Below are 26,987 nucleotides of genomic sequence, written 5' to 3'. Positions count from 1 at the left end.
TAGGCTCTCTGCAAGAGCAGCAGCTGTTCTTAACTACCACTGAGCCATCTCTCCTGCCTCAGACTTCATTTTTCGAGACTCTGCTTTGCTTTGAAGTGCAAGGTAGACTTGAACTCCTGACCATTCTTGTCTTGCTTCCCCGGGGCTGGATTACAGGCATGCACCACCACAACTGATTAAATTCAGACTGTCCAAGTGCAACGTTTGGCAAGTTTTGACAGGTGATCAGAGTTGCATAACTACCACAATTAAAGAACCAGTTCCCTTCCTCTGGGCCTAGATCCTGACAATGACCACTCTATTTTCTATCCCTATAATTTTTCCTTTCCAAGAATGTCATAAATATAAATGAATCCATCCATGTAATCTTCTGGATCTGAATTTTACTTCAATACTTCTGAGAGTTGCCCATATTTTTGCAAGAATGAGCATTTTGTTCCTTGTAATTACTGAGTGGTATTCTGTCATACTGAGTCACCAACAATTTATCTATCCATTTCCCACCCAGTGGGTATTTGGGTTGTTTCCAGGTTTGGGCTTTTGTGATAAAGCTGCTGTGCACATTCACGTGAAAGTCTTTGTGTGGCTACATGCTTTTATTCCCTCCCAGTAAATACTGAGGGGGGGAATTGCTGGGCTGAATGAATGGCAATCTTAACATCTCGTATTCATTATTCATATTGCTGGGTAAGCCTGTTGCCTGTGCATAAGACTCATTCTCCTGTCCCCTAAGTATGGCATCCTTCAAGGTCCAGGTAAAGTTCATCTCTACCTCCACCTCTGCCTCAGGCTTGGCTCACACAAATACTTTCATATGACCTCTTCTTACTGATCCAACTCAATATCTCCTTTCTCCAATGTCCATGGTGGTTTCAAGATGGGAGATATGCCTTTAATGCTTTTACATTTTTCCTTCTGCCTTGCATACCTAACAAACTACTCAAAAAACTTGAGGGGTGGAAACATGGGTGCTAATATTCAGCCTGTCACAGGACCGTTCATGCTTGGTTTGGGGGAAGCCCAGTCTATGTATCTTCCATCCTGTTTACTGCTTGAAGACAAAATAACCAGACTCAGGACATTCATCCTACCTCTGTGGGTTTTCTCACTCCCTTCTTAAGGACAGACACCTGTGGGATGCCAGGACTCAGCTTAACACAGCGTGGGAGGGAGGAAGTGGAAGACAAGTCTGAGGGAATGACAGTTACTAAACATAAGCTATAAAAAGAAGCTCCCTAAAGCGTCGACCGCAGATGCTGAGTCGGAGGAGAACTTCCCAGCTGGCTCTGCGGCCATGAGGCGTGCTCAAGAACTCCTCCGTGTAACCTCCAAGCACCTGCCTTCTCTGATGGTCCCGAGTCAGACTCAGTCACATGCACCAGATGGGAAGCTACAGGGCCATCTGCCGGAGCTGCTTCTGATGATACTTCAGTGAATGCTTCAAAATGTGGTTTGATTGACTGGGGACTGGAAGGCTAACACACCTCCACCTTTAGCCACTATTCAGCAAAATGGTTTGTACATCAGTATGCGTGGGTAGGGTCACCCAACTACCAATAGGAATTGATGTACACAGACATACACTGAACGTATAAACCACAGCTCTACACACTCAATCCCCCAGTAATAACAACCAAAGCAGCATCAGCTCCTGTCCCAAGCCAAGGCCCAGGGGCCCCTACGTGATGAGTTCATAGCTGGTTATGGTACTTTCAGAAAGACTCGCTAATGAGGAAATCAAAGTCCATAACAGAAAAATATCAGAACAAATTCAAAATATTTAACATTAAACACGCAAAATCTCAAGAGAATTTGACCCAAGTTTCGGAAGGAAATCATGAATGATAAAGGAGTCCACCTCCAGCAGGAAGACAGGACATCAAATGAGGGAGAGGGGACCATCCAGCAGTCACAATTCTGACCCATATTTGTTCCTGTCTGAAAGAACTGCAGGGATGAAAATGGAGAGGAGCCTGAGGAAAAGAAGGCCCAGCAACAGCCCCAAAGTGGGATCCAGCTCAAGGGGAGGCCCCAAGGCCTGACACTATTACTGAGGCTATGGAGTACTTACAGCAAGGGACCTAGCATAATCGTACTCCAGAAGACCCAGCAAGCAGCTGAAAGGGTCAGATGCAGATATTTGCATCCAGCCAATGGACAGAAGCAGCTGTCCCCTGTTGTTGAATTAGGGAAGGCTGAAAGAAGCTGAGGAGAAGGGCGACCCTGTAGGAGTTCCAGCAGTCTCAATTGATCTGGAGCCCTGAGATTCCTCAAACACTGGGCCACCAAACAGGCAGCATATACCAGCTGTTATGAAGCCCCCAAAACACATACAACAGAGGACTTCCGGGTCTGTGTTCATTCAGAGATGATGCACCTAACCCTCAAGAGATTGGAGGCCCCAGGGAGTTTAGAGGTCAGATGGGGACATCCACATGGAGACAAGGGGGTGGGGAGGAGGTATGGGATGTGAAACAGTGGAAGGGTGGGAACTAAAATATGGAGTGTAAAAAAAAAAAAGTAAATAAATTACAAAAAAAAAAAGAAGAAGAAGAAGAAAAACTTGTTCCCTAAACTGTGTGGTATGTGTGTGTATGCATGAGTGCGTGTGTGCGTGCCTGCGTATGTGTGTGTGTGTGTGTGTGTGTGTGTGTGTGTGTGCTGTGCGTGTGTGCGCGTATGTATGATCAGAGGTTGATTTCAGGATGACTTTACTCAGCTGTTTCTCCACCTTTTCGTTTGGAGACAGGGTCTCTAAACACTGGGCCTGATGAATGGGAAACCCGTGGGAAGCAGGCTGGGGCCTCTAGCTCAAGCCGGGTAGGACTAAAATGGAAGATCAGAATTGTTGACAATGCTAAGAGGGCTCCTACACTCTCCTCAGGTTCATTATACTGTGGCTCCATATTCTTCTTATGAAAGCCAGTGCTCTCTTACCGGCACAGCTGTACAGAGATTTTTTTCTAAGACTTCTAAAACTCCCCCTCTAAACATCGCTTTAGGACTATGATACAGTTAAGGTAGGGAGAAGGCTCTGCGGTTCCAAAGACAGACAGCGTTTCTCAGAGCGGAGGTGTGGGGAACCCGGCATACGGCTGGGAAGGGCGGAGCACCTGCAAAGGCTGCTCTCTCTGCCAGTTCTTGGCTCCATGAAGCCACGTGATCTGGGAAGATCACTCCAAGGGTCCGTCCGCCTTGTGGTCTACCACTGTGACAAAGGGGAAGAGCTGGCAGCTGGACATACTCATAGGCCACTATCGTCTCTGCTGTGATGGTTTAGTTTCGCATGAGAACAGACGCAGGCCACTTGAAGTTGATGGTCACTGGTGTGTACAGTTCTGCACAAGCTGTCAGAGACGCTCACTGCCTGCTGGACCGCCTCTCAGGTGACCTCTGCTGCCTTGAGACGGCAGCTTTAGTTCCCTGTGACAGAAGCTCCCTGCTCTTCACCACCCTGCTTCTTTTCTCCTCCTAGTCTCTGTTCTCTGTCAGGTCAGCCAACCCCTCTACACATGGGAACCCATCTGAGCTGTTCTCTGCCAGGCCAGCCGACCCCTCTACACACGGGAACCCATCTGAGCTGTTCTCTGTCAGGCCAGCCGACCCCTCTACACATGGGAACCCATCTGAGCTGTTCTCTGTCAGGCCAGCCGACCCCTCTACACACTGGAACCCATCTGAGCTGTTCTCTGTCAGGCCAGCTGACCCCTCTACACATGGGAACCCATCTGAGCTGTTCTCTGCCAGGCCAGCCGACTCCTCTACACACAGGAACCCATCTGAGCTGTTCTCTGCCAGGCCAGCCGACCCCTCTACACACTGGAACCCATCTGAGTTGTTCTCTGCCAGGCCAGCCGACCCCTCTACACACTAGAACCCATCTGAGCCGTTCTCTGCCAGGCCAGCCGACCCCTCTACACACTGGAACCCATCTGAGCTGTTCTCTGCCAGGCCAGCCGACCCCTCTACACACGAGAACCCATCTGAGCTGTTCTCTGCCAGGTCAGCCAACCCCTCTACACACGGGAACTCATCTGAGCTGTTCTCTGCCAGGTCAGCCGACCCCTCTACACACTGGAACCCATCTGAGCTGTTCTCTGCCAGGTCAGCCGACCCCTCTACACATGGGAACCCATCTGAGCTGTTCTCTGTCAGGCCAGCCGACCCCTCTACACACTGGAACCCATCTGAGCTGTTCTCTGTCAGGCCAGCTGACCCCTCTACACATGGGAACCCATCTGAGCTGTTCTCTGCCAGGCCAGCCGACTCCTCTACACACAGGAACCCATCTGAGCTGTTCTCTGCCAGGCCAGCCGACCCCTCTACACACTGGAACCCATCTGAGTTGTTCTCTGCCAGGCCAGCCGACCCCTCTACACACTAGAACCCATCTGAGCCGTTCTCTGCCAGGCCAGCCGACCCCTCTACACACTGGAACCCATCTGAGCTGTTCTCTGCCAGGCCAGCCGACCCCTCTACACACGAGAACCCATCTGAGCTGTTCTCTGCCAGGTCAGCCAACCCCTCTACACACGGGAACTCATCTGAGCTGTTCTCTGCCAGGTCAGCCGACCCCTCTACACACTGGAACCCATCTGAGCTGTTCTCTGCCAGGTCAGCCGACCCCTCTACACACGGGAACCCATCTGAGCTGTTCTCTGCCAGGTCAGCCGACCCCTCTACACACGGGAACCCATCTGAGCTGTTCTCTGCCAGGTCAGCCAACCCCTCTACACACGGGAACCCATCTGAGCTGTTCTCTGTCAGGCCAGCCAACCCCTCTACACACGGGAACCCATCTGAGACTCCTCCTCCACAGTCTCTCTGTATCACCTGTTGTTCACCACCTGAGCCCTCCTTTCACGGTGACCGTTATGAGGAAAAGTGGCCACCAAGCTACATGTACATGCTCTACCTAAACTACTTTATTTTTTATAACATTTAAGGGTTATTTGCTGAGCAAAACAGATATACTCAAAATACAATCAATGCACCATGTCCTCTGAAGTGATCTTTCTTATTTATAGTTTAAAAATAAATCACCTCCGGGTGAACTACATCCCCAAATTTGCAGGCTGAAGATGAGCTTTCCCCTAAGTATATGTTTACTTGTGTGCTCTGCCTCACATGTGTGCCAGAGTGTGACTGTGGAGGTCAAGGGACAACTTCAGACTCTGGCCTTTGCCTGCTTGAGGTGAGGTCTCACTACAACAGTGCTGGGATTAGAGACACATGCTAGCATGCCTGGCTTTCCATGGGCTCTGCAGATTTGAACTCTGGTCCCCACGCTTCCACAGAAAGCACCTTCCCACTGGGTCACTGCCCAGCCCATATCCTTAAGCCACAGCATCCCTGAAATGTCCCAGTGGGGGATTGTATTTGAGATAGGGTCTTTAGAGATGAAACTAAAGTAAAGAGATGCCATCAGGGTGGGCATTAATCCAGTGTAACAGGTGCCACACAGGCAGAGTAGACACCTCAGAGAGGTCAACCCCACACAAACTTTGTCCTAGGTCTGTAGGCTTCTTAACTTTGAGGAAATAAATGTCAGTAGTCTAATCCAGTGGTGCCCCTCGGTGGCGACAACAGAAAGCCAACAGAGATTATAATACCATTGCACTTGTAACAAATTGAACTAAAAAGTGATACAATGAAATCTTGTGTATGTGTGTGTGTGTGTGTATTTGCACGTGCGAATACACACACACACACACACACACACACACACACACACGCACACACGCGCGCGCGCGCGCGCACACACACACACACATGCACACGCACACACACACACTTTTAGACGCCAAGGAGCCAATCTGCTTGCTTCTTCCTTGGCAGGCTATCTTGGCATGAGCACCGAGAGTGCATATCTCTGTGCAAGGCAAATGCCACCCCCTTCCATCTGGCATCTTCCTATTAAGTGAAAATCAAAGTTTTTAAGTTGGATTGAAAAAGGATAAACAACCAAAAAACAAGGAAAACAACTGACCAGGATCAAGGCCTGCTCAACAGGTAAGTATGAGTTCAGGTTCTGGGCCACCATCTTTTTGTTCTGCTCTTAAGCAAAAGGCCAAGGTCTGAATCCGATGTCCCTTCCCAGGGCCAGGGCCAGGGCCAGGGCCAGGGCCTCTCCTTCCCCCTCCCCCGACACACACACACACACACACACACACACACACAGGCATCCACAGGGCACGTGCAGCCCTACAACCTCAAGCTCTCACAGGTTCCCCCTGCTCAGTCACCCTCACACAGCTGCAACATGGCCACAATTCACAGACCCAACTCCCAGTCATCAAACAGAGAGTGACATTGTCAGTGTGTCCTACATTAGCCCTCCATAAAAACCTTGAGCCTTAGAAAGCTACAAGGCCACATCCTAACAGGAACCACCAGTCCAGAGACAACCATTGTGTGGGGATAGCCTCATGAGAACAGGACAGAAGGTCCCAGTGGGAACCAGGGGACATAGTTGAACTAAACCATGTGAACACACACCCAGGTACCAGCAAAAGAAAGGGAATTAGAAACTGTAGATAGGTACCTACCTGGTGAGACTCAGCTATCTGCAAACAGAAATATCTACAGTGGTTAAGACACTGAACACCATCGGACAGCATCTCACATTAGTGCTCAAGTAACTGGTCCCAGTAGAAAAGCTATTCAAAGGATAATCGTACTTTTCTTCCGATTTAATAACACTGTAGATAGTCAGGAGCTAGTGTTAGCACTCATTAACTGCAGGATTGGGAGCAAGAAATAACTCAAATACTCTAGCCTTAGTTTTCTAAAGCAAACAATGTGCATCTCTCACAGGACTGCTGTGAAGCTGAAATATGCTACTAATTGTACAACAAGTAAAACAAGCCTGTCCCCAGCATACAGGAAGAATGAATGAGTTTTCATTCATGTAAAAGTTTTCATTCCAGTAAAAGACATCTCTCCCCCAAACACACACATACCTTAACTTTGTTATTTTCAATCAGATGCTGAGCCATGGACTTTATCAGCACATCAAAGAAAAACCAAGAGTACTGAAAAAAGAAAAAATACACACAAAAAAAAACTTTATTAGATAAGAGACCAGCTCTCCTAGGCTGGCAATATTAGCGATGGGCAGCAGGTATGGGCGACACTGGATAGGCTCTCATCAGAGCCAAGAGGTGGTGGCAGATTTCTGCTCCTTGTACACATCCAGCAACTTGTACACACGCAGCTGCAGCTGCGCCCACCGGGAGACTGGACACCCTTTCCAGCTAGACCCACTGCTGGATCGTTGGTGGACTCTTTCCTCCGACGATTTCTTATTTAGGGATACTGTTGGTACCATCTTTAGCAGTGTCCTCCACACTGAGGAGGTGACAGTGAGACTTTGGAAATGGTAATTTACCTTTACTGCGCTCATCTGATACAGAACTAGCAAACTTGGACCTAGAAAACTAATTCTGATCACTCAGTTAGCAGTGATGTTGGCAACTGTCATAAATGGACATATATAGGCTTAGCTGGTTAGGCTTTGGAGTTTGAATTCTCTTTTCTTTATACATACAATTCTCTTACACACACATGCATACACTTTCTGCGGGGAGAGAGGATCTCAGTTCATGATAGTTAACTTATCATGTAAGAAGGATGGTCTTGAACTCCAGATTCTTCTGGTTATCTCCAAAAATTTGGGATTATGGGTGTGAACCACCACACCCAGTTTTCACTAATTGTTTTTTGAAAATAATTAGTAAAAATAATTATTTTCTGTGAAGAGATCGTGTTGCCCAGACTGGTATGAAGATTATACATTTAAGGGATCTATGGTATTTTGTGATACCCTTCACAGGCTCAGGTATTAACACTCAGTCTCCAGGTGGGGGCGGTGTTTGGGGAGGTTATGGAATGTTTAGGAAGTGTGTCACTGGATGTGAGCTTCGAGGGTTTACAGACTTGCCCCCACTTCTACTATTCTCTCTCATATTCTCTCTCTTTTTTCTCTCTCATTCTCTCTCTCTCTCTCTCTCTCTCTCTCTCTCTCTCTCTCTCTCTCTCACACACACACACACACACACAAAACCTCTGCTTTGTGTTTTCAGATGAAAACACTCAGATACCCACTCTGGTTGCCTGCTGCTGGGTACCTCTCCCACCATTATGTATTCTAACCAATCTGGAACCAACCTTATGCTAAACTAAACTTTATGAAGTTGCCTCTGGTCAAGGTGTCAGTCTCAGCCACAGTAACTAATGCATACTACTTCCTATTTAGCGTCCTGGGTAGCTGGCACCACAGGCATGTGCCACCATGGCTAGCTCTCAGTTTACCTAACTGTAGTATGATGTTTATGTGCACCATTAGGGCAACATGTAATGCTTTAACATGCATTTTAACTTAGGCTATCATAAGCATTTTCATTTTTTTTTAATGGTAACAGCTTTCAAAAATTCTTTCTCCTAAAAATCAGGGGGAACGCTCAGCACCTATATTTTTTGTTTTCTGTTCTCACCACACTGTGCAACATCACCAGGAAGCTCCTCCCTCTTGAGCACTCTTAGTGCCCATCCCTCCACCCTCCCAGCACCGCCCCCTCGTTCATCAGATATGCGATTGTTTTGGCAGATGAGATCTGGAGCCTCACACAGGGCCACACAAGCCCTGTGCAACGGAGATCCATCCCCAGCTCTTGAAGATCAGTTCTAAAGCTGGTGAGCAGGGCTCGCTGTCCACGTTACCTTCAGAAGTTTGTTGCTGGTAAGGAAATCGGCAGAAGGCTTGAGAATGGTGGTCATGGATTTCGTCAGTTCCTCGTGCACCGTCTTATATTCAGATGCGATGTATGGCTCAGCCTTATAGGCAAACTTTGAAAAGAAAGAGAGGAACTTTACAGCATGAGTTCTCCCATGGGAGGGGCAGAAGGCTTTCGAGGCTCCTGAGAATGGAGGTTGGGCTGAGGTACACATTCAAGGGTGGGAGAAGGGATGGAAACGAAGGTGGGAGGGTGACTGTCATGTGACAGAGAGAGGGAGGCCAGGATGTCTCCAGGGAACCCATCTAAGACGTGACAACCATACGAGGTAGCTCAGAGCCTAACAGGAGTGCACAACTCCATCTGTAACAGAACCTCTAGGAATGAGCCACAGGACACAGTAGCAGATCCAGACAATCTAAATTTTAGTGTGCAAAGTACCACAAAGCCACAGTTCATATATATAAAGGGACGTGTAACTTTTTAGAATAGTGTTTGTGGTATGCTTATTTAATAGTACATATCAAGAGCCTATTGCTATTTATGCTGACACTTCATGCTGTTCCACATGGCCTTTTGATCTGACTGTGGCCAGAGTTAACCTTCCAGTCTCAAAAGCAGCAGAGATGCTGGGAAATTTTAGGTGGTTTAAAAAGGAACATGAGGATTGCTAATGAGTAACGCTCTACCCAAGATCAATTAAAACAATTCTTGTCTCATCCCCCTGACAGTTGCGTCACATTCATCTTGTAAAGGATGAAATTAGCTCATGTAGGAATGACAGCCCATCTTCCAACTCCCCTGGTCCAGGTACAAGCCTTGGCAGAGGGACCAAAGAGATTCACAGGTATTAAATTCCAAGTGGACCCCTGAATAATGAGGCTTCTTAGAAAGAAGTCTTTGGAAGGAAACTTGGAGAGCCACAGCTGTGATTGTAGCAGCTTGACTTATTCATTTATTTATTTTACATACCTTAACATATGACCTCAAGTGGCTCTCCAATCCTTCCTCATGGCACTGGGCAACCACATGAATAATGACCCTACACACCACAGGAATGAATAAAGCAATGAGTAGTGATATGGAAATGGGAACATTTCATTATCTTCACAGCAGCAGAACGATGATGCTGTTTGGCACTTAGCAAACAAGGACACAAGGAATCAGATGTGGACCTACGTGCGAGAGTATGACATTTCTCCTGTAAAATGTTCAGCACACATACTAGCATCCCAGAAAGGCTCCAGGTGTTGACAGACTGAAGGGAGGAAGAACATCCATCCACCCACCCACACCCATCCATCCATCCATCCATCCATCCATCCATCCATCCACCCATCCATCTATCCATCCATCCATCTATCCACCCATCCATCTATCCATCCATCCACCCACCCATTCATCCACCCAATCATCCATCCACCCAACCATCTGTCTGTCCACCTGTCCATCCATCTATCCATCCATCCAACCATACATCCATCTTTCCATCTATCCAACCATCTATCCATTCACTTATCCATCCATCCATCCATCCATCCATCCATCCATCCATCCATCCATCCACCATGTCCCCATCACCCGCCTTACCGAGTCACGTTAACTGCAACCTCCTCCTGGGTGGCTCTGGTGAGGACTCGGAATAGCTGGTTTAAAATGGTCGGCAGGAAGGCGATCATCACATGGCCTTCCATCGCATGCAGACTCTATATAGAAGAAATGGTAAAACATATGTTATATTTTTAAAAATATCTATTTTATTCCAGTTATTCATTTTGATATTGGGTCTTGCTATGGACCCAGGCTGAACTGAAATTCCTGGCAGCCAGTGACTCTTGCACCTCAGCCTCCCAAGTCCTTGGGTCAACAGGTACATGCCACCATGCACACTACACTAACTAAGGTAATATCTACTTCATTTCAAGGAAGGATAGAAGAACTCCCCCTAAAATGAGTGGAAAGCAGAGGGCATGCAGAGTGGACCTCAAGGATGGCTTTGTCCTAAACTGCAGGATCGGTGAAGACGTTCCACAGGGCAGAGGAGTAAAGACTGTTAACTAGTTGCCCATAAACCAGGGAGCAGACGGTAGAGCAGTAATAATTAAAGGAGCTCGTTAAAGTAGAGAGAGAGGAATCAGAAGAGCTATAACCAACCAATGGTCGGAGAGGTCTTATGTTGTCACTGAAGTGGAGGAGAGGCCAACAGTCAATGTACGTGTGTTCATTTTTTGAAATATGTAGATTGTTTTCTCTTGATTAGATCAAATATGAGTCTCTACCCAATCTTTCACATCTTATTTTGTCCTAGGCCCGGAATGCCATTTAGTGACTCTGTTTTCAAAGTACTCTTCTATAATCAAGTTCTGTATCAAAGTCCCCCTCTCGCTGCTTTGAGCTAGCTCTAGGAACGTACCCGGCTCCTGCACACAGCTGGACCAGGCGAGGTGCATGACCTCTGGCTTCCCAGGATCCTAGGATGCTGTGGTCAAGTTATCTCCTACAACGACTGAGTTCTCTAAGGGTCAGGACTGTTAGGATTTGAATGTGTCCTGCACAAAGCCTGTGACAGAAATTTTATCCTCAATGCAAAATCTGGAAGAGGTGTGGTCTAAGGAAAGGCAATCAGGCCATGGGGGCTAAAGCTTCAGGAATGGGTCGCTGTGACTGCTCAAGGGGGTTCCTCAAAAATGATGAGTTTGGTTCTCTCCCTGTCTACCGCCAACTCATGCCTTGATCCTCTCATGGCCCTCAGAACTCCAGCTTCAGGTCTTCTGTTACAGCAAACGGTTAAGCCAGGACTGCTTCTTTTGTGCCACCAGACAGTTAAGTGTGGTACAGTGGACTGTGCCACCAGTAAGGTAGTAGCAAAGTTCAGAATCCAGTAAAACTCATAATTGAGAATGGCAATAGCTCCAGACAAGATTCCTGTCTTGAAGCACATGACCACAACACCACACTAAGAGTACCATGACAGCCTATCACATAGCAGTAAAACCTAGAGTTCTCCATGCTGATGAGATACCTAGCGGCCCTTCGTATTTAGCCAATGAACATCCCCTCCTAAACATCCCTTCTTGCAAAAGGTACTTAAGCTCTGGTTCACCCCGAGAGTAAGTCATATGCATCCACCTCTGCCATGAATAAAGCAGTTTGGACCAGCGAGGACTGCCTGGGGGAAGGCCTTCATCATAGGAGCTGAGCCTAAGTCTCCTGCAAAAGGCCCCTCTGCACTCCTAGCACTCACTCTGAGCTGCGCTGAGTTCCCCCCTCCTCGGGCTCATTGCAGGCCTGTGTGCCCTATTATCAACTCCTCATGGTCCTCAGTGGCTTCTGGGTACACAGGAATTTGAGAACCACAGTCTCTGCCCCAGCCCCCACTGTTTCTCACCCAGAGAAACATGGGCTGGAACCCCTATTTTAGACTGCCTTCTGCCTCCCCAGCAGTGTTCAGATTCCCCAGTGGTGAGGCCAAAATGCAGAACCACAGTAAGCATTGTGCAGAGGTCTGTTTTGAGTGAGTGCAAGAGAAACAGATTTTAAGGGAGCACAAGGGACTAGCATACAGTCAGGAGCAGAGCTACACCTGAGTTCACTCTGGTCTGCTATCTAAAGGCCACATGAAATCACCATGATAGCATCCAGGCAGAAACATCTGTACAGAAGCTTACAAGGGGGCAGTAAAAACACTCACCACAAAAAGGAAACCCAATTTACTCCCAAAGACATTTAAAAAGGGGGACGAAAAACCATCTGGTACCTTAAGGTATTTTACTAGTTCACTCCCTGAGGCTTGGGCTCCAGATTCTGTTTTCTGGCAGTACTGGAAAAAATTATGTAAATGCTGATCCTAGGTTGGGGATGGGGGAGAAGAAAGTCTGTTAGTATTTGCTTCTAGAAACAAGAGAATCTGCTTCAGGTAACAAACAAGAATGGCTTATAAATATTTATTTGAGTGTGTGTGTGTGTGTGTCTGTCTGTCTGTCTGCCTATGTGTGCACAGAGGCCAGAAGAGGAAACTGGGAGTCCTCTTCCCTTGAGGCAGGGTCTCTTCTCTGTGAACCTGGCCAGAGCCCAAGTTTTTCTTGTCTGGGCTGGAAGCCAGCAAGCCCTAGTAACCCCCTGCATGTGTGAGACGCACAGCTTGTTACACAGGTGCTGGGCACTCTGTGGGACTCATGACTTCGTACCAAGTCATCCACCCAACCCCATGAATGGTTTTTAAGATTATAAAACTGACCGTGTACAAACTACGAGGAAAATTGTTGAAAAATGTCACAGACTTATAAAGTACTTTCATGTGAATCACATGTAAGCACCTCCTATGAACTTTCTTCAAATACGGCCTCTAGTGTATAATATGCTCATAAGACACTAGGATTCTGCCTTACACAGACAAGATGTACAGTCAGTCACAATTGCTGCAATGCAATGGCACACACCTGAGTGTACACTGTGGAAACCAGATGGGTGGAAATCTTCAATAGTGGCTTTCCTCCTTCCACCCACTTAACTTCTGGGCCATAATGCTGAAAAAAAATGGAAAAAATATCGGAACAGATTAGTTACCTCAGGCATCAGCGAGGGCACTGGTGAAGGAGGGGCTCAAAGAGCTGGAGAGCTACATCTGGCCACAGCAGGAACACAGCTGTGTCTGCATCTACAGCAGGAACACAGCTGTGTCTGCATCTACAGCAGGAACACAGCTGTGTCTGCATCTACAGCAGGAATGCAGCTGTGTCTGCATTTGCCAGTTTCTTCCCCTGAGTTCACACCCTTTCTCCTGGGCGTTGTGAGTTGTCCTGTTGGTTGTAGCTGTCAGAGACTACTGTTTATTTCACTGGGAATGGATCCTACTTCACAAGGGTCTCTGTATTTTCTGAGAGAGGGTCTCACTATGTAGTCCTGAATTGACTCTGTGTAGACCAGGCAGACCTCAAGCTCACAGAGATTCACATTTGCGTCCTGAGCTCTGGGGTTAGAGGCATGCACCACCATACTTGGCTTCACAAGTATCTTAAGCAGACCTAAGCTCAGGGCTCTGAGAAGCAATGATGATGACTCCAGACAGAGCAGAAGGGACACGTGGGAAAGAGAGTCACCTCCAGGGGTCTATATCAACTCGAAGAGAATTCCTGACACAGTTACTTCTCAGAAAGGGCCACACCAGGCCTGGTGCCTCCATGTCTCTCTGCTGCAGCACTGACAGCCCAGGCTTATAAAATGCCTGAAAAACTGGGCAGTGGTGGTGCACGCCTTTAATCCCAGCACTTGGGAGGCAGAGGCAGGCAGATTTCTGAGTTTGAGGCCAGCCTGGTTTACAGAGTGGGTTCCAGGACAGCTAGGACTATACAGAGAAACCCTGTCTCGGAAAAAAAAAGTAAACAAACAAACAAATAAACAAAATGCTTGAGCTGTAATTCTGACGCCATGTTAAATGTTATCAGAAGCAGCTTCTAACTGTGCATATTTACTTCAAAATAAATAAAGAAAACCAAATGTTAGGATTGATAAAAATCCTGCGTGCTATCTTTGTTGTACGTTATCGGTTTTTTTTTTAGCCATTCTTACTGTTTTCTCGAGAAACTGAGTTAAACCAAACATTCTTAAAGTCCTGTACCCTGCCCATGCCGAGCTCCTGGTAGCCGAGGTAGCCGGATGGCAGGTTCGCCGAGACGGGGACATGCTGCTCGTTCGTCAGTACCCTTCCATCTTTCAGGAGAGGAAGCCAGGAAAAGCCAACTGTTGAGAACAACAACAACAACAACCCACTGTGAGTTCATGGACTCCTGAAGGAGGGCCTTGCATGCCTGGGCAACAACTGTTACCACCAATCAGAGCAGGTGATGTGAAGGCCTCGGAAGAGCCTCTACATCGAGTCTCTTCAGGGGCAGACCACCAGCAAGGTACCTGTGCAATTCAGGCATGCCGCCACACCATTGGTAGAAACCCACCCGAAACCCTTCGAGAAAGGATGGATATTAAGAATCAAAATACGATTAAGAAATGCTGATGTGCAGGTGCTGAAGCGACAACACAGCTACAAGGAAAGGAAGGGAAGCTGGAGTCCCCACCCTGTGTCTCCACGGCGTCCTTCTTCTTCGTGCTTCCTTTGGTTGAGTTATCACAGCTCACGTGGAAGAAGGTGAACAGTAAGTGGTGCTTCTCGTGCAGCTGGGCGGGCAGTTCTATCTTGATCTGCAAAGGCAAAGGGACAAGCATTGAACATGCTCTCCAACAGCTTCTCTAGCAGAAAACCCACCAATGCACAGGACGATACAACAGTGATTAGGTCGAAGGATGAATCTGAAAGGAGCTTTGATAGAACATTAACTGTGGTACTTTCTCCTCAAGCTTGGAGAAAGTGCAAGAATTTTCTTTCATTTAACTGCAATTTGTGTTTTTATTTTTAGCAACAAAGATGTGCTTAAATAAAAAAGAATATGTAAAACAAACACCAGTTCTAATGCTATGACTTTAGCATGTGACAGAGTTTTTCTCACACTCAGCTGTGACAAACAAGTAACTTCAAGCCTCTATTAAGAATGGTCAAACTGTGTCATCCCTTGAAGATATCGTTACCTCATCATAGAATTCTGGGTTTTGTTGATGGTGTAGGACCGCAGCAAGGGCACTTCTTGTGAACACCGGGCCACCAGGTCTGCCATAAATGCACTGAAGGGAGAATCAGCATAAGCAAACAATGGGTTTCGGCTGATGGTGAAACTGGTCAGGTGTGGTTTACAGAAAGTGGCTTTTCACTAGAAAGTTAACTTCTCAGACTGCATCTGCCTGAGAGAGTCTGGGTCTGCACAGACACTTAACGCTGGGACCCTAGTGAGCCCGAGAGCTTCCCGGCCAGTGGCCCACCCCTTCCCGCTCTGACACCATGTGATTCTTTTCACAGCCCGCCCACACCTTTGCTTATATGATGCCTCTGTGCAAATGTCCTTCACTCTTGAATACCCTTCAAGAAATGGGTAACTCTTCCCTCTGTCCTCTTAGCATTTTTCCATGCAAAAATTTATATTTGTCCAAATCAAAATAAATACATTAAAAATGTATTCAACATCTTCCATTTCAGGTAGCCTTCTCTCCACGACAATGTTTGTGACTAAACTGTGAATTTCCTTTTCTCTGTCCTACTCACTTTCTCCCTTCTCTCCCTTGTCCCCCCCCCCCCCCCCACGCTTTGTGATTGTGATGGGGTCTCACATAGCCCCTGCTGGCCTGGAACTCCCTGTGTGCCCAGAAGTCCTCCTGCCTGCCCTGTTGGAGTGCTGGGAGTTACAAGGAGAGCTACCCTGCCTGCCTTTATGAGAGGTTGGAGAAGGAACCTCAAGCTTGGAGAAAGTGCAAGGCCATCCTCAACTTAAACATATCTTGAGAATGACTAGTATTTTCTACACACTTGTCTCCTTTTCTAGAAAAGTCCTTTTAACACGGTGAAGAATTTAGTCTCTTGTGCTGGACTGCTTAGAAGTCCAGCACAAGAATTACTGAAGTAATTAGCAGTGAGTAATTTCAATCTGAGGGATGATGCTAGGAGCTAGAAATTATAGATCGTAATGTTGCCTATGTGAAAAGTTTACATTCGTAGGATCCTAAGTGTCAGAGAGGCGCTGTAGTGCTATCTATGGGTCGCAGGCAACACTGGCTGACTGCTATTCCCAGGGTGTACATACTCAACCCTTCTCCTCAGCGGAAGAGACTTTTCGATTATTTATACCATGACTTTTAGTGCCTAGTCAAAGTCTCATAATGGTGGGTCTTTAGTACACACTCACTGAGTTATGCATACATAAGAGATTTCATCTCCAAAAATAACAACAAAACATACATTCAATTAGGACCAAGAAGTTAACCTACACATTTCTATGACACATTCTAATGGCACAGGCCATTATATAGTATAACACCATATTGTTTTGGGTTGTGCTAATCAAAATGAAAATGTGCCAGTTCTTTATATGTATTTAAATTACAGACCTTCAAGGGTTGAGAGTCTTCTTCATCAGAATCCTTGAACTCAATGCAGATAGCAATGTTTCTGGCCTGCAGAGAAAGATATGGGGGGGGGGGGAGACAATAAAGCCCAGCATATACATTTATAACTATAACCACACACACAGACAGACAGACAGACACACACACATACACACACGAAAAAGCCTAAAAGCTAAGTCATAAAGTCTGTGCACTCACCTTGGCAAACGACTTCTGGCTGTCGTATTTCAAGTACTTTGGGTAAACATAAAGGTGATTGCTGTAGACAGTGTAAGGCTGGGTGTGCTTGGGTATGCAGGGCACAAACTCCTCTACTTCAAAAGTGATCGGAGACTTACTGCAAGTTTCAAACTGCCTCATGGGAATGTATGATGAATTCAGATAATCTGAAAGGAAATTCCGAATAATACAGACCAGAGGAAAATCCAACTAAATAAAACTGTAGGCTGCTTGTGACACAGGACGGAACACTTACTGGGGAAGTCACAGGAAACATTGTCAATCGTGATGTCTAGATTGCCTAAGATCACCGGGAGTTTGGCCATCTTCTCAGGTCTGCAAACAAAAGAGAAAAACAAATGTCATGAGGGAGGATAACTGTGAAGTCTAAATTCCCAAGTGGCATCTCTAGGAAAAGGATATAATGATATATTGTGCTGGTAAGAGCTGCCACTGTTGTCAAACCAGCACAGCCCTCCTGACAACAGGCCCCTCTTCCTCAGAGATGGGAAAGTCCCCTCTCCCATATATTTGCTCATCAAGGATCCAGGAAATGTCCCTCTCCTGACCACCCACAGCTACCACACCTTCTTTTCTTTTCTTTTCCTTTCTTTCTTTCTTTTTTTTTTTTTTTTGGTTTTTTGAGACAGGGTCTCTCTCTATAGCCCTGGCTGACCTGGAACTGACTCTGTAGACCAGGCTGGCCTCGAACTCAGAAATCCACCTGCCTCTGCCTCCCAAGTGCTGGGATTAAAGGTGTGTGCCACCACTGCCTGGCCACACCTTCTTTTCTTTTTAAGATGGCTCAGTGGTTAAGAGCACCGACTGCTCTTCCAGAGGTTCTGAGTTCAAGTCCCAGCAACCTCATGGTAGCTCATAACCACCTGTAATGAGATCTGATGCCCTCTTCTGGTAGATCTGAGGAAAGCTACAGTGTACTCATCTAGGTAAAATAAACAAATAATCCTTAGAAAAAAAGATTTGCTTATTTTTGGTCATGTGCATATGGGTATGGGGGAGGGTATGTGTGCATATGAATGCAGGCGTCCTGGGAGGCTGGAGGCATCGGATCCCCTGAACCCGAGTTATAGATGGTTGTGTGTGTGCCTGCCTGATGTAGGTGCTGGGAATCCGAACACAAATCCTCTGGGAAGATAATATCCATTTTATACTTTGGGACCTCAGAACAGGACTTATTTTTGTTCTGATAACATTTCTATTTTTTATGTTTGAGCCATTTATAGTTGGCCCAAATCCTCCTGAATCCAGGTTCTAACATCAAATGTCTCTGTTCTTCCTAAGAGCTTCATGTCACGGAGGTACTTAATCAGCAGTGTGTGTTCATAATTGTCACTTATTACAACCCTACATTTCACAGGATACTGCCAAGAACAGGTTCCTAAGTTCTCCATTTCCACATGGACACTAGCTCACTCATTCGTTACCCTTCCTGACTAGTTACTCCAACAGTTGAATAGCTGCCCACTCATTCACAGGCGCCCCTGACTCATTATGGGATGTCATATGTAACCATGGCAAATGCACTCTGTTGGGCTTTGCAGTCCTCTGTGGCACCGGGCTAGCAAACCAAGGTAACCAGGTCAACATGACACGGGTTGTTCCAGGAAAACAAAATGCTGGTACACGCTCTTCCTAAGCCTCCTGATTAGTCATGCCTTTCGAGGCATTACCAACGGACACCAGAGCTCGGTGGACATGCTGGTTAGTTTTGTCAGCTTGACACAAGCAAGGGTTATCTTGGAAGAGAGAGCTTCAACTGGGAACATGCCTCCATCAGGCTGGCCTGTAGCCAAGTCTGGGACGTTTCCTTGATTCATGATTGCTATGAGAGCACACTGGATGCTGACACTCATGGACAGGAGGTCCTGGGTTCTATAAGAAAGCAAACTGATCAAGCCACAAGGAAAGAGCCAGTAAGCAGAATTCATCTGTGGCATGTGCTGCAGCTCGTGCCTTAGTTTACCTCAATGGACTGTGACATAGATGTATCAGCCAAATAAACCCTTCCATCTCCAGGTTGCTTTTGGTCATGGTGTTTATTAACCACCCTTAGAAAGAACGTAGACATGTAATTGTTAGTAAAGTTAGGTCCAGATGTCTTTGTGAGTGGCCTTGATGTGGAAAATCCTGAGGAACAATTTAAATTTTGGAAAGGCACACACATGATAATTGAGTCAGGGAGTTTTGAGGTCAGGGAACAAGAGCCAGGGCAGCCCAGCTAGTACCAGCCGACAGCTTTTCTTGCTAAGTCTGGGCTGCAGATAAGATGATTAATTTCTTGTATCCATTTTTGCCCTAGGCTTCCTAATATGATTTAGTAAAAAAAAAAAAAAAAGTTAATGAGTAGATGTGCACCCTGAGGATTTAAAGTAAAAATGACTGTTTTTTTATATAAAACTTTAGATTTGTGATTAAGATTTTTTTATACGACTACTTTTTAAGATAAACAATAATATGATTGATCCCTTCTTTGTAACTAGTTGAAGTTGGCTTATGCAAATGATGCCCAAACAGGGACCTGATGAGGTAAGCCCCCTAGTGTTGGTGTGGATAGGAGTCTCACCTACTGTGCTGCAGATCTCCCCCATGACACACACACACACACACACACATACACACACACACACACGCACACGCATGCACGCAAGCGCACACGCACGCACACGCGCACGCGCGCACACACACACACACACGCATGCACACGCATGCACGCACGCGCACGCACACACACGCATGCACACGCATGCACGCACGCGCACGCACACGCGCACGCGCGCGCAGACACACACGCATGCACGTGCACACACTCTGTCATGTTAGGACAGGTGAGTAATCTAAGTTGATTCCTGTGTGCTTCCCTCAGAATAGGATAAGGTAAACATGAGGAAGATGGTTCTTCATGAAACATATTAGCATACAGGAGGCAGCAGATTCAACATTTGGCTGTATTCCCAACTTTAAAATGTTCCAAGCTCCAGCTTTTAAGGTTCTTCTGGCACTGCTGTTACCCAGTGAACAGCCTGACAGGGAAGCCTTTGGTAGCCTGTCTTAGAAAACTTGCTCACATGAATTCTAAGTTCTTCCTCCACTATGATCAAAGACTATGTGGATGGAATACATCTATCTTGGGGTGGTGCATCCCACAACCACTGTCAGGGACTCTCGTTCCTACTTTCCTTCCATTTGTACTTGACTACATCAACTCCTGACATCTCCAGAGATGAAATGGTCAGGAAGGCACTATCTCCATGCCCCTGGCTTTCAGCTAAACAAGTTCTGACTGAGAGAAATGCAGGAAAGCCCAGGCTCACCCTGCACTGTGCCCACTGTGAGTGTGTTGTGCCCAGCAAGGGGTCCACAACTCTCCCGAGTATGATGGTGGTGATCATACACTCCCTCAGTAACACCCCACAAAGACTATGGGGAGATTGATCCTCAAATGCGTGTGAATTTTATGCAAATATAAATGCTCTTGGTACACAGGGTCTTCATCTACCTCTTCATGTGAACAACTTAACACCACAACATCCCATTCAACAAGCAACAAACCCCAGCCAAAGCTGTGAGGCTAAAGTGGAGGCTGTATTATTTTCTTCAATGACTCAGAAACAGTGTAGCACTAAAAAAATTCTTTCAGATATAGGTACCTATGAGAAGTGAGCGTCACCTCCTCCCAGCATTACCTAGTGTGCACGAATGAATGGCGTCATTACCCTTTTTATATAGATTTCCTTAAGAGGCAGATCAAATTTTAGTTCAAAAATCATCACTGGAAATTTCTCTATCCTGTATTATTTTTTTTCCTGCCCCAACTATATGTGGGAATGACTTCTGAGAAATACTGTTTGAAGTTTGTCTATACAAATCCAATGTTCATTCACCCATTCTGTAACCAAGATAACATTGTGCTTTGAGATGTAACTGTGTTCCTTTTTGGCTCACACTGTGAGCTCAGCTGTCTATAACTAACTGATCATTGAGAACAAACTATCAATGCAGAGAGATTATCTTGTATATTATATGGATGCATCACCTGTCTAATTTAAAAAGCCAATGGTTTATGGCTTAGGTAGGAAATAGAGGTGAGGCATTTGGGAGACAAAGAGGATTCTGGGATGGAGCCAGGTGTGGGAGTTCACCTGGGAAGATGTAAAGGAGATGGACACGTGGTGCCTGAACACAGGTGACCAGCCATGTGGCAGAATGTGGGTTAAAATAAACAGCCTAAAGGGGAATCATTTGCAATGTAAATAAAAAAATAAAATAAAAATAAAATAAACAGCCTATTTCAGTTATGATCTAGTCAAAAGAAGAGCCTAGCTATATGGCCAAGATATTTGTCGATATATTCTGTGTCTGATTCTTATTTCTGGAAATGTGAGGCTGGAAGAAAAAAATCAGGCCAAATTTCAACAAAATGGCACCCAACATGGGGCTCCATCTATAAATGAATTATTCTTAATATAAATGTAAACAGTGAATTAAAACTGGCAGCTGCATTTCTTTATCTTATGCTAGTCCCCAACACAGAGAATCCAAGATTTATTTAAAGCTGTACCTCAGTAGCTGAGCAGTTAAATGATCTATCCTTACTTTCTATACTAATCTTATGTGTTTCATGATCCCTCTCAGGACCCCTTCCTCCTGGCTCCAAATCCTCCACCCTGCGGGCTGTTCTAAATCTCCTTCTCTCTCACTCTCCTTCCTCTGGATGGCAGACATCATGCCCTATTCTCTATTCTGCCCAGACACTGGGTAATTAGCATTTACTGACAAGGCCGAGAATAAATAGTAAGAATTTCTTATACAAACTTGAGACAGGAGATTCTTGGTGTAAACATTACAATGTTAGGTCTGGATTGAAATAAGATATGAGGGCAGAGAAACCAGCACTTGAATAACACAAGGATAAACTTTACGCAGTGTACAGAAACAGTATTCTTATATATGAATGTCACTACTGTGCTCTGGGCTCCCCATGACTTAAGTCCTACAAGGCAGGGAATACACAGTTCTGATCGTGTACCATATGTTCAGTAATTCTCCTGTTACCCATAACAACACACATGTGTGTAAGATGTGGTAAATGGACTTAAGACCATTCCCTGAAAGCCACATACTTTCTTCTCCAGACAAAAATGAAAGCCAACGTGTAGAGATAGGTTGAGAATATCTGCTTGTGTCTTTGTGTGCCGTTCTGAGACTCCTGTGACAGATTAAGACAGAGACAGACAGGAGGGTAGCCACAGGAAGCCGGGGAAGACTGGAGTGATTGCTACAAGCCATGGAAAGCCCAGGAAACCAGAAGCTTGCTGGGGGAGGCAGAAAGGGCTGTCTCCTGAAGACTGGCAGAAGTGGTCATACTAACAATCCTTTAAGCTTTTAGCTTGGGGTGCCTTTCTTGGTATTAAGTGACCGGGTTTGCTGTAGTTACAGAAGCCTCAGAAATGGAGACACCCATTGGTATGAACAAAGCATTTAAAACAAAGACTAATAAAGTAAGGATTATATAAATTATCATCTTTTCCCGCATTTGTTTAGTAGTACCAGGAGAGCTTTCAATCAACCTTGCAAGTCAGAGACCCACCAATACCCAATCAGGAAGCCACGGACCAGTAACTGCACCTCTGACAAGTTGAAGCAGCTTCTAATTTCCTCCTGCGAGGGCTTTACTGTGCGACCTTTCCATCTGACAGGGATTCTTCAAGGAGGCTCCTCCCTACCTATGCTACTACCTGTACCCCCTATCCATGAGATGCACATCCAGTAAGAATTCAAGTTAAGCAGAACCTGTTCCTTCTCTTGTCCTTGAGGAAAGGTTCTGTCCACACTCATTCCTCCTCTGCCCCATAAACTCTGAGTGATGTGATTTCCATGACCATCGCCCACCATTCTCCGCCCCCCCACTACAAAGCTCCTCAGGTGTAGGAACAAGCGACACGGTAAAACTCACTTCCGGAAGTCCGCAAGCAGCTTGAGCATGTCGTCGTTTGAAAGCTTGCTGCTGTCTTGCCGGTAGATGGCAGAAAATCTGGCATTTTTATCCAGGTTTCCAGATGCATCTTTAAACAATGTCCTGGAACAGAGAAGCAACACTTCAAGAGTTGGCTTTTCCCAAGACCTAAATAAGGACAGTTCTGGTCTCCTGCACACAGACGAATGATGATTCCACTGGCTGAGGCCAACAGAAATCTCATTATCCCCCAATGCAGTAAGTATTAATGAGGATGACCACAGCTAACTCAATTTGCACAGAAAACAGTTCCAGCCAAAAGCTAGTACCGAGGAAACAGCACACACATTCACATGGGACACCGGAAGGGACACAGAGAGAGGCCACTCTGGGACTCTCCAGCTGCACCATCTGAGCTGGAGGCATGTGGCCAGGGCCTGGGCTCCCTCAGGACAAACCTCCCGCCTGCGCTGCTGGAGTCCTCTCTTCAACGGGCCTTTACTAAATGCTTGGTCAGAACTGGTGATTATTTACTTCTGACTTCACAAATTTGAATCTCCGACTCAGGATAATCAACTCAATAGGTAGGCCTACTTGTCTGTTGGTCTATCTGATCATCCGTCCATCCCAGTTATAGAAGGCATTCTCCCTTACCTTGCTGCCCAGGCAAATGGCATTCTGTACTGTCCCAGTCTTTGGCATGCCTGTTTGGCATTCTTCAGCACCTTCTGAGCAACCTGGAACATACCAGAACAGCCTTGAAAGGCTCAGCCACAGGAGAATTGGGACCAGAGCAGCTACCACCACATGATCATTAAACAAACGCTCACACACCACCTGGCCCTACTTACAGCACTGATATGGCTGAATTCAAACCCAGCACAGACTTCTTTATTTAGTGTAGGCTCTGGCAGTGATTCTCAAGATTACAGAGTATTATTTCCAAGAAGTGTGTGTGTGTGTGTGTGTGTGTGTGTGTGTCCTTTTGCAAGCAATTAGCAGGCTGTTCTCTGGCCAGCATCCTCTGGCAGGCTTCATTTCTTTTTGACTAAGGGCAAATTATAAGCTGCTGAGGTATCCATGCCCAAATATGTGTTTACCAGGATTTAATGAAAACAATAACGAACATACTAAGCTTTCCCAGCTCCTAACACGCATGCCAGCCCAGGAGACCTGCACTGTGACGGCATAATTAGGTACTGGTTTAAACTAGACACCAGCCTTCGATTGATGCACTCTTCCTTCATAAACACTACCACTGCCTCATGATCAATTCTGACCTGTTCTAGGCTGACAGGGCACACCGAGCACATTGGCTCTTGGCCGATGACATGTATGAAGAGCGGGTCAAGGAATGCTGGGAAGCAGGCAGAGGAAAGGCTAGCCCACTGGGATGCCTTTGTTTTGCACTAGCGAGGGCTGCTGGACTTCAGCTCACGCATGTGCAGGCAGAAGAAAGCAACGTGGATGCATGTGCACCTTGGAAGTACGTTCTGTCAGCACAACCTTAGCTGAGGTCACTGTTGATCCACCAGAATAAAAGGTTTAAAAGGACTTCTGAGCCAGTATTTTTCAGACTTGGCTTGAGATACTAAGATGGCTTCTTTCCAGAAAACATACTCTACTGAACTTTTATCAGCCAAAAAAGCTTAGCGTTTGAAGATGCCTGGTAAATGGGCTTTTACTTGATGGGAGATGAACTCAGGAATATTTCGTGGGCTGTGTGATGTTCTCAGCACTGCCTACTCCATGCCTGTGTGATCCTTTCCCTCTCTGAGGAAGGCAGGCTGGGCAACGTTATTTTACTCACACGTGGGACACTGGGCCACATAGGCGAGAGGCATCATAAGCACCCTGGCTCTGCTGGCACCCAGGGCTCAGGCCTTCTTAATCCATGAACGTGTTCTTTAACAACTATTCTACACATTCTGGTGGCTGTGCCTTAGATATATAGGTGGCCGCAGGAATGAAGTTTTCAAGTCTCTGAGCCAACTTGGTAGACCTGTTTGAGTTCTGGCACGTCCACTCACGCTGGCTAGGCTGGCCAGCCCTTCCTCAGGTACCGAGGCCCTCTCTCAAATGACCGCTTAATATCAAACCAAACCAGCACCCCTGAAAAGCTAAAACTGGCAAGTACGGCAGCACTCAACAGCTCTGTCCAACCCAAAGGAGCAGCTGTGAGAATGCTGCAGTTAACTGTCCTTGGCCACTCTAGCCACAGGACAGTAAAAAAACAACTAAAGATTTGCAAGTCTAAGCCGGGTGGTGGTGGTGCATGCCTGTAATCCCAGTACTCTGGGAGGCAGAGGCAGGCGGATTTCTGAGTTTGAGGCCATCCTGGTCTACAGAGTGAGCTCCAGGACAGCCAGGGCTATACAGAGAAACCCTGTCTTAGAAAAACCAAATCAAAAAAAAAAAAAGATTTGCAAGTCTATTTTCTAAGTTTTTAGACTCAGTAACTTCTGATAATTAGTAATTCTATAATGTGGGTTACAATGTAGAACCCAAGGGGCAAATCAACAATGGTTGACCTCAATACATGTGCTTTTAAATGGGACAAAATTTAATATCATGCTGATAATTCCTTTGAAAAACTAATTTGTGAGAACAGAATAGCAAATGATGTGTTTTATTTACATGTGAGAAGGCTTTCATTAAGGGCTGAAGAGATGGCTCAGTGGTTAAGAACACTTTTATTAAGAATTGGCCACATAGGAGCTGGAACTTAGCAAAGGGACAGAATATACACTTGGCGCGTGCTGATACCTGGGCTCTTCTGCATGGACAAAAAGAGGCCAGGTACATAAAATCAAAATGAACAATAAGTCTGCGTAGCTGCTCTCTATGTTTTTTTTTTAAGATTTATTTATTTATTTTACGTACATGAGTACACTGTTGTTCTTTTCCGACACACCAGAAGAGGGTATCAGGTCCCATTACAGATGGTTGTGAGCCACCAAGTGGTTGCTGGGAATTGAACTCAGGACCTCTGGAGGAGTAGTCAGTACTCTTAACCACTGAGCCATCTCTCCAGCTCCAGCCCTCTGTTTTAATATTCATTTTTTTCATGTGTGGTGTGCATCATGACTGATATATGTCTGTGTGTGTAAGTAAAGATTATGTACATATGTGTGCATGTCTGAACATGTACATAAAAATTGTATATATGTGTGTGCATGTCTGCATGAGTATAAAGATTATGTACATGTGTGTGCGTGTGTGTGCATGTCTGCACATGTGCGTGTACATATGTGTGCATGTCTTCATGAGTGGGTAAAGACTGTGTACATGTGTGTGCATGTTTGTAGAGGCTGAGGTTGAATGAGGCCTCTTCACAGATGGCTTGCCACAGTTTACTGAAGAGCTAGCTCTCACTTGAACGCAGAGCCTGCTGACTCTGGCCAGTCTAGCTAGACAGCTTACCTTGGGGGTTTGCTGTCTGTTTCATGAGTTCTGGGACTAAAGACGGGGCAGATGTGGGTGCTGGAAACTCACACTCGCAGGCAAGTGCCTTAGTGTCAGAGCCATCTCTAACCCATCTATGCGCTTTAGACTATCAAGTACAATTTACCTCTGACCTCCTAGCCTTGTGATTCGGCATGAAAGCCATTCCTTAGGTCGTTACTTTTAAGGAACCACAAAACATTCATACCTTAGACGAGTCTGAGCTTTTCATATACGGCTCAGCACAGTGCGTGATGCTTCCTTGGAGGACCTTCTCAATTCTGGCCACAAGAAATATGTCTGGGTGAGGACACGTGACTGAAAATATTCCCTAGGGAGACAATGGTTCTCTTCAGTCAGGAGAATTCACAGATGAATGTCCCCTCACCGCCAAAGCAGCAGAGGACAGTGTGACAGTCCAACTAGCGAGGAGACCGAGGCCAAACACCTCAGGGGCTCCTCAGCCTATACCTGCTCAAAAAGTCTGCTTGGTGGGGAAGGTGAACAGGAGGAGGCTTATGGAAATGAGTGACAGCCAGACCACTTCTCGCTCTGTTTGCTTTCGCTCCATAATTATATACCCTACTCTATAATTAATGACCGACACTGCC

The 26,987-nt window shown here is 46.1% G+C and overlaps 1 protein-coding gene across 20 annotated transcripts in view; it reads right to left on the bottom strand.

The window, feature by feature from the left end:
* Dock9 (dedicator of cytokinesis 9) overlaps positions 1-26,987 on the bottom strand; it is a 263,468-nt gene that overhangs the window by 74,221 nt on the left and 162,260 nt on the right. For all 20 annotated transcript variants that reach the window (XR_007979207.1, XM_052190600.1, XM_052190607.1 and 17 more), the window contains exons 13-27: positions 26,585-26,707; positions 23,587-23,669; positions 22,933-23,055; positions 17,215-17,294; positions 16,938-17,125; positions 16,722-16,787; positions 15,315-15,407; positions 14,807-14,930; positions 14,353-14,474; positions 13,175-13,261; positions 12,493-12,582; positions 10,326-10,441; positions 9,708-9,777; positions 8,722-8,847; positions 6,963-7,034 (exon numbers count right to left, since the gene is read on the bottom strand). Coding sequence is in view for 19 of the 20 variants with exons in the window: in XM_052190600.1 (XP_052046560.1) it covers positions 6,963-7,034; positions 8,722-8,847; positions 9,708-9,777; positions 10,326-10,441; positions 12,493-12,582; positions 13,175-13,261; positions 14,353-14,474; positions 14,807-14,930; positions 15,315-15,407; positions 16,722-16,787; positions 16,938-17,125; positions 17,215-17,294; positions 22,933-23,055; positions 23,587-23,669; positions 26,585-26,707 (1,563 nt within the window). In the remaining variant the exon portion in view is untranslated. The remainder of the gene's footprint in view (positions 1-6,962; positions 7,035-8,721; positions 8,848-9,707; positions 9,778-10,325; positions 10,442-12,492; positions 12,583-13,174; positions 13,262-14,352; positions 14,475-14,806; positions 14,931-15,314; positions 15,408-16,721; positions 16,788-16,937; positions 17,126-17,214; positions 17,295-22,932; positions 23,056-23,586; positions 23,670-26,584; positions 26,708-26,987) is intronic.

The sequence above is a fragment of the Apodemus sylvaticus genome, chromosome 8 (genome assembly GCF_947179515.1).
Source record: "Apodemus sylvaticus chromosome 8, mApoSyl1.1, whole genome shotgun sequence".
NCBI lineage: Eukaryota > Metazoa > Chordata > Mammalia > Rodentia > Muridae > Apodemus > Apodemus sylvaticus.
The sequence above is the reverse complement of the archived record's forward strand: the minus strand, read 5'-3'. Positions and strand labels throughout refer to the sequence as shown.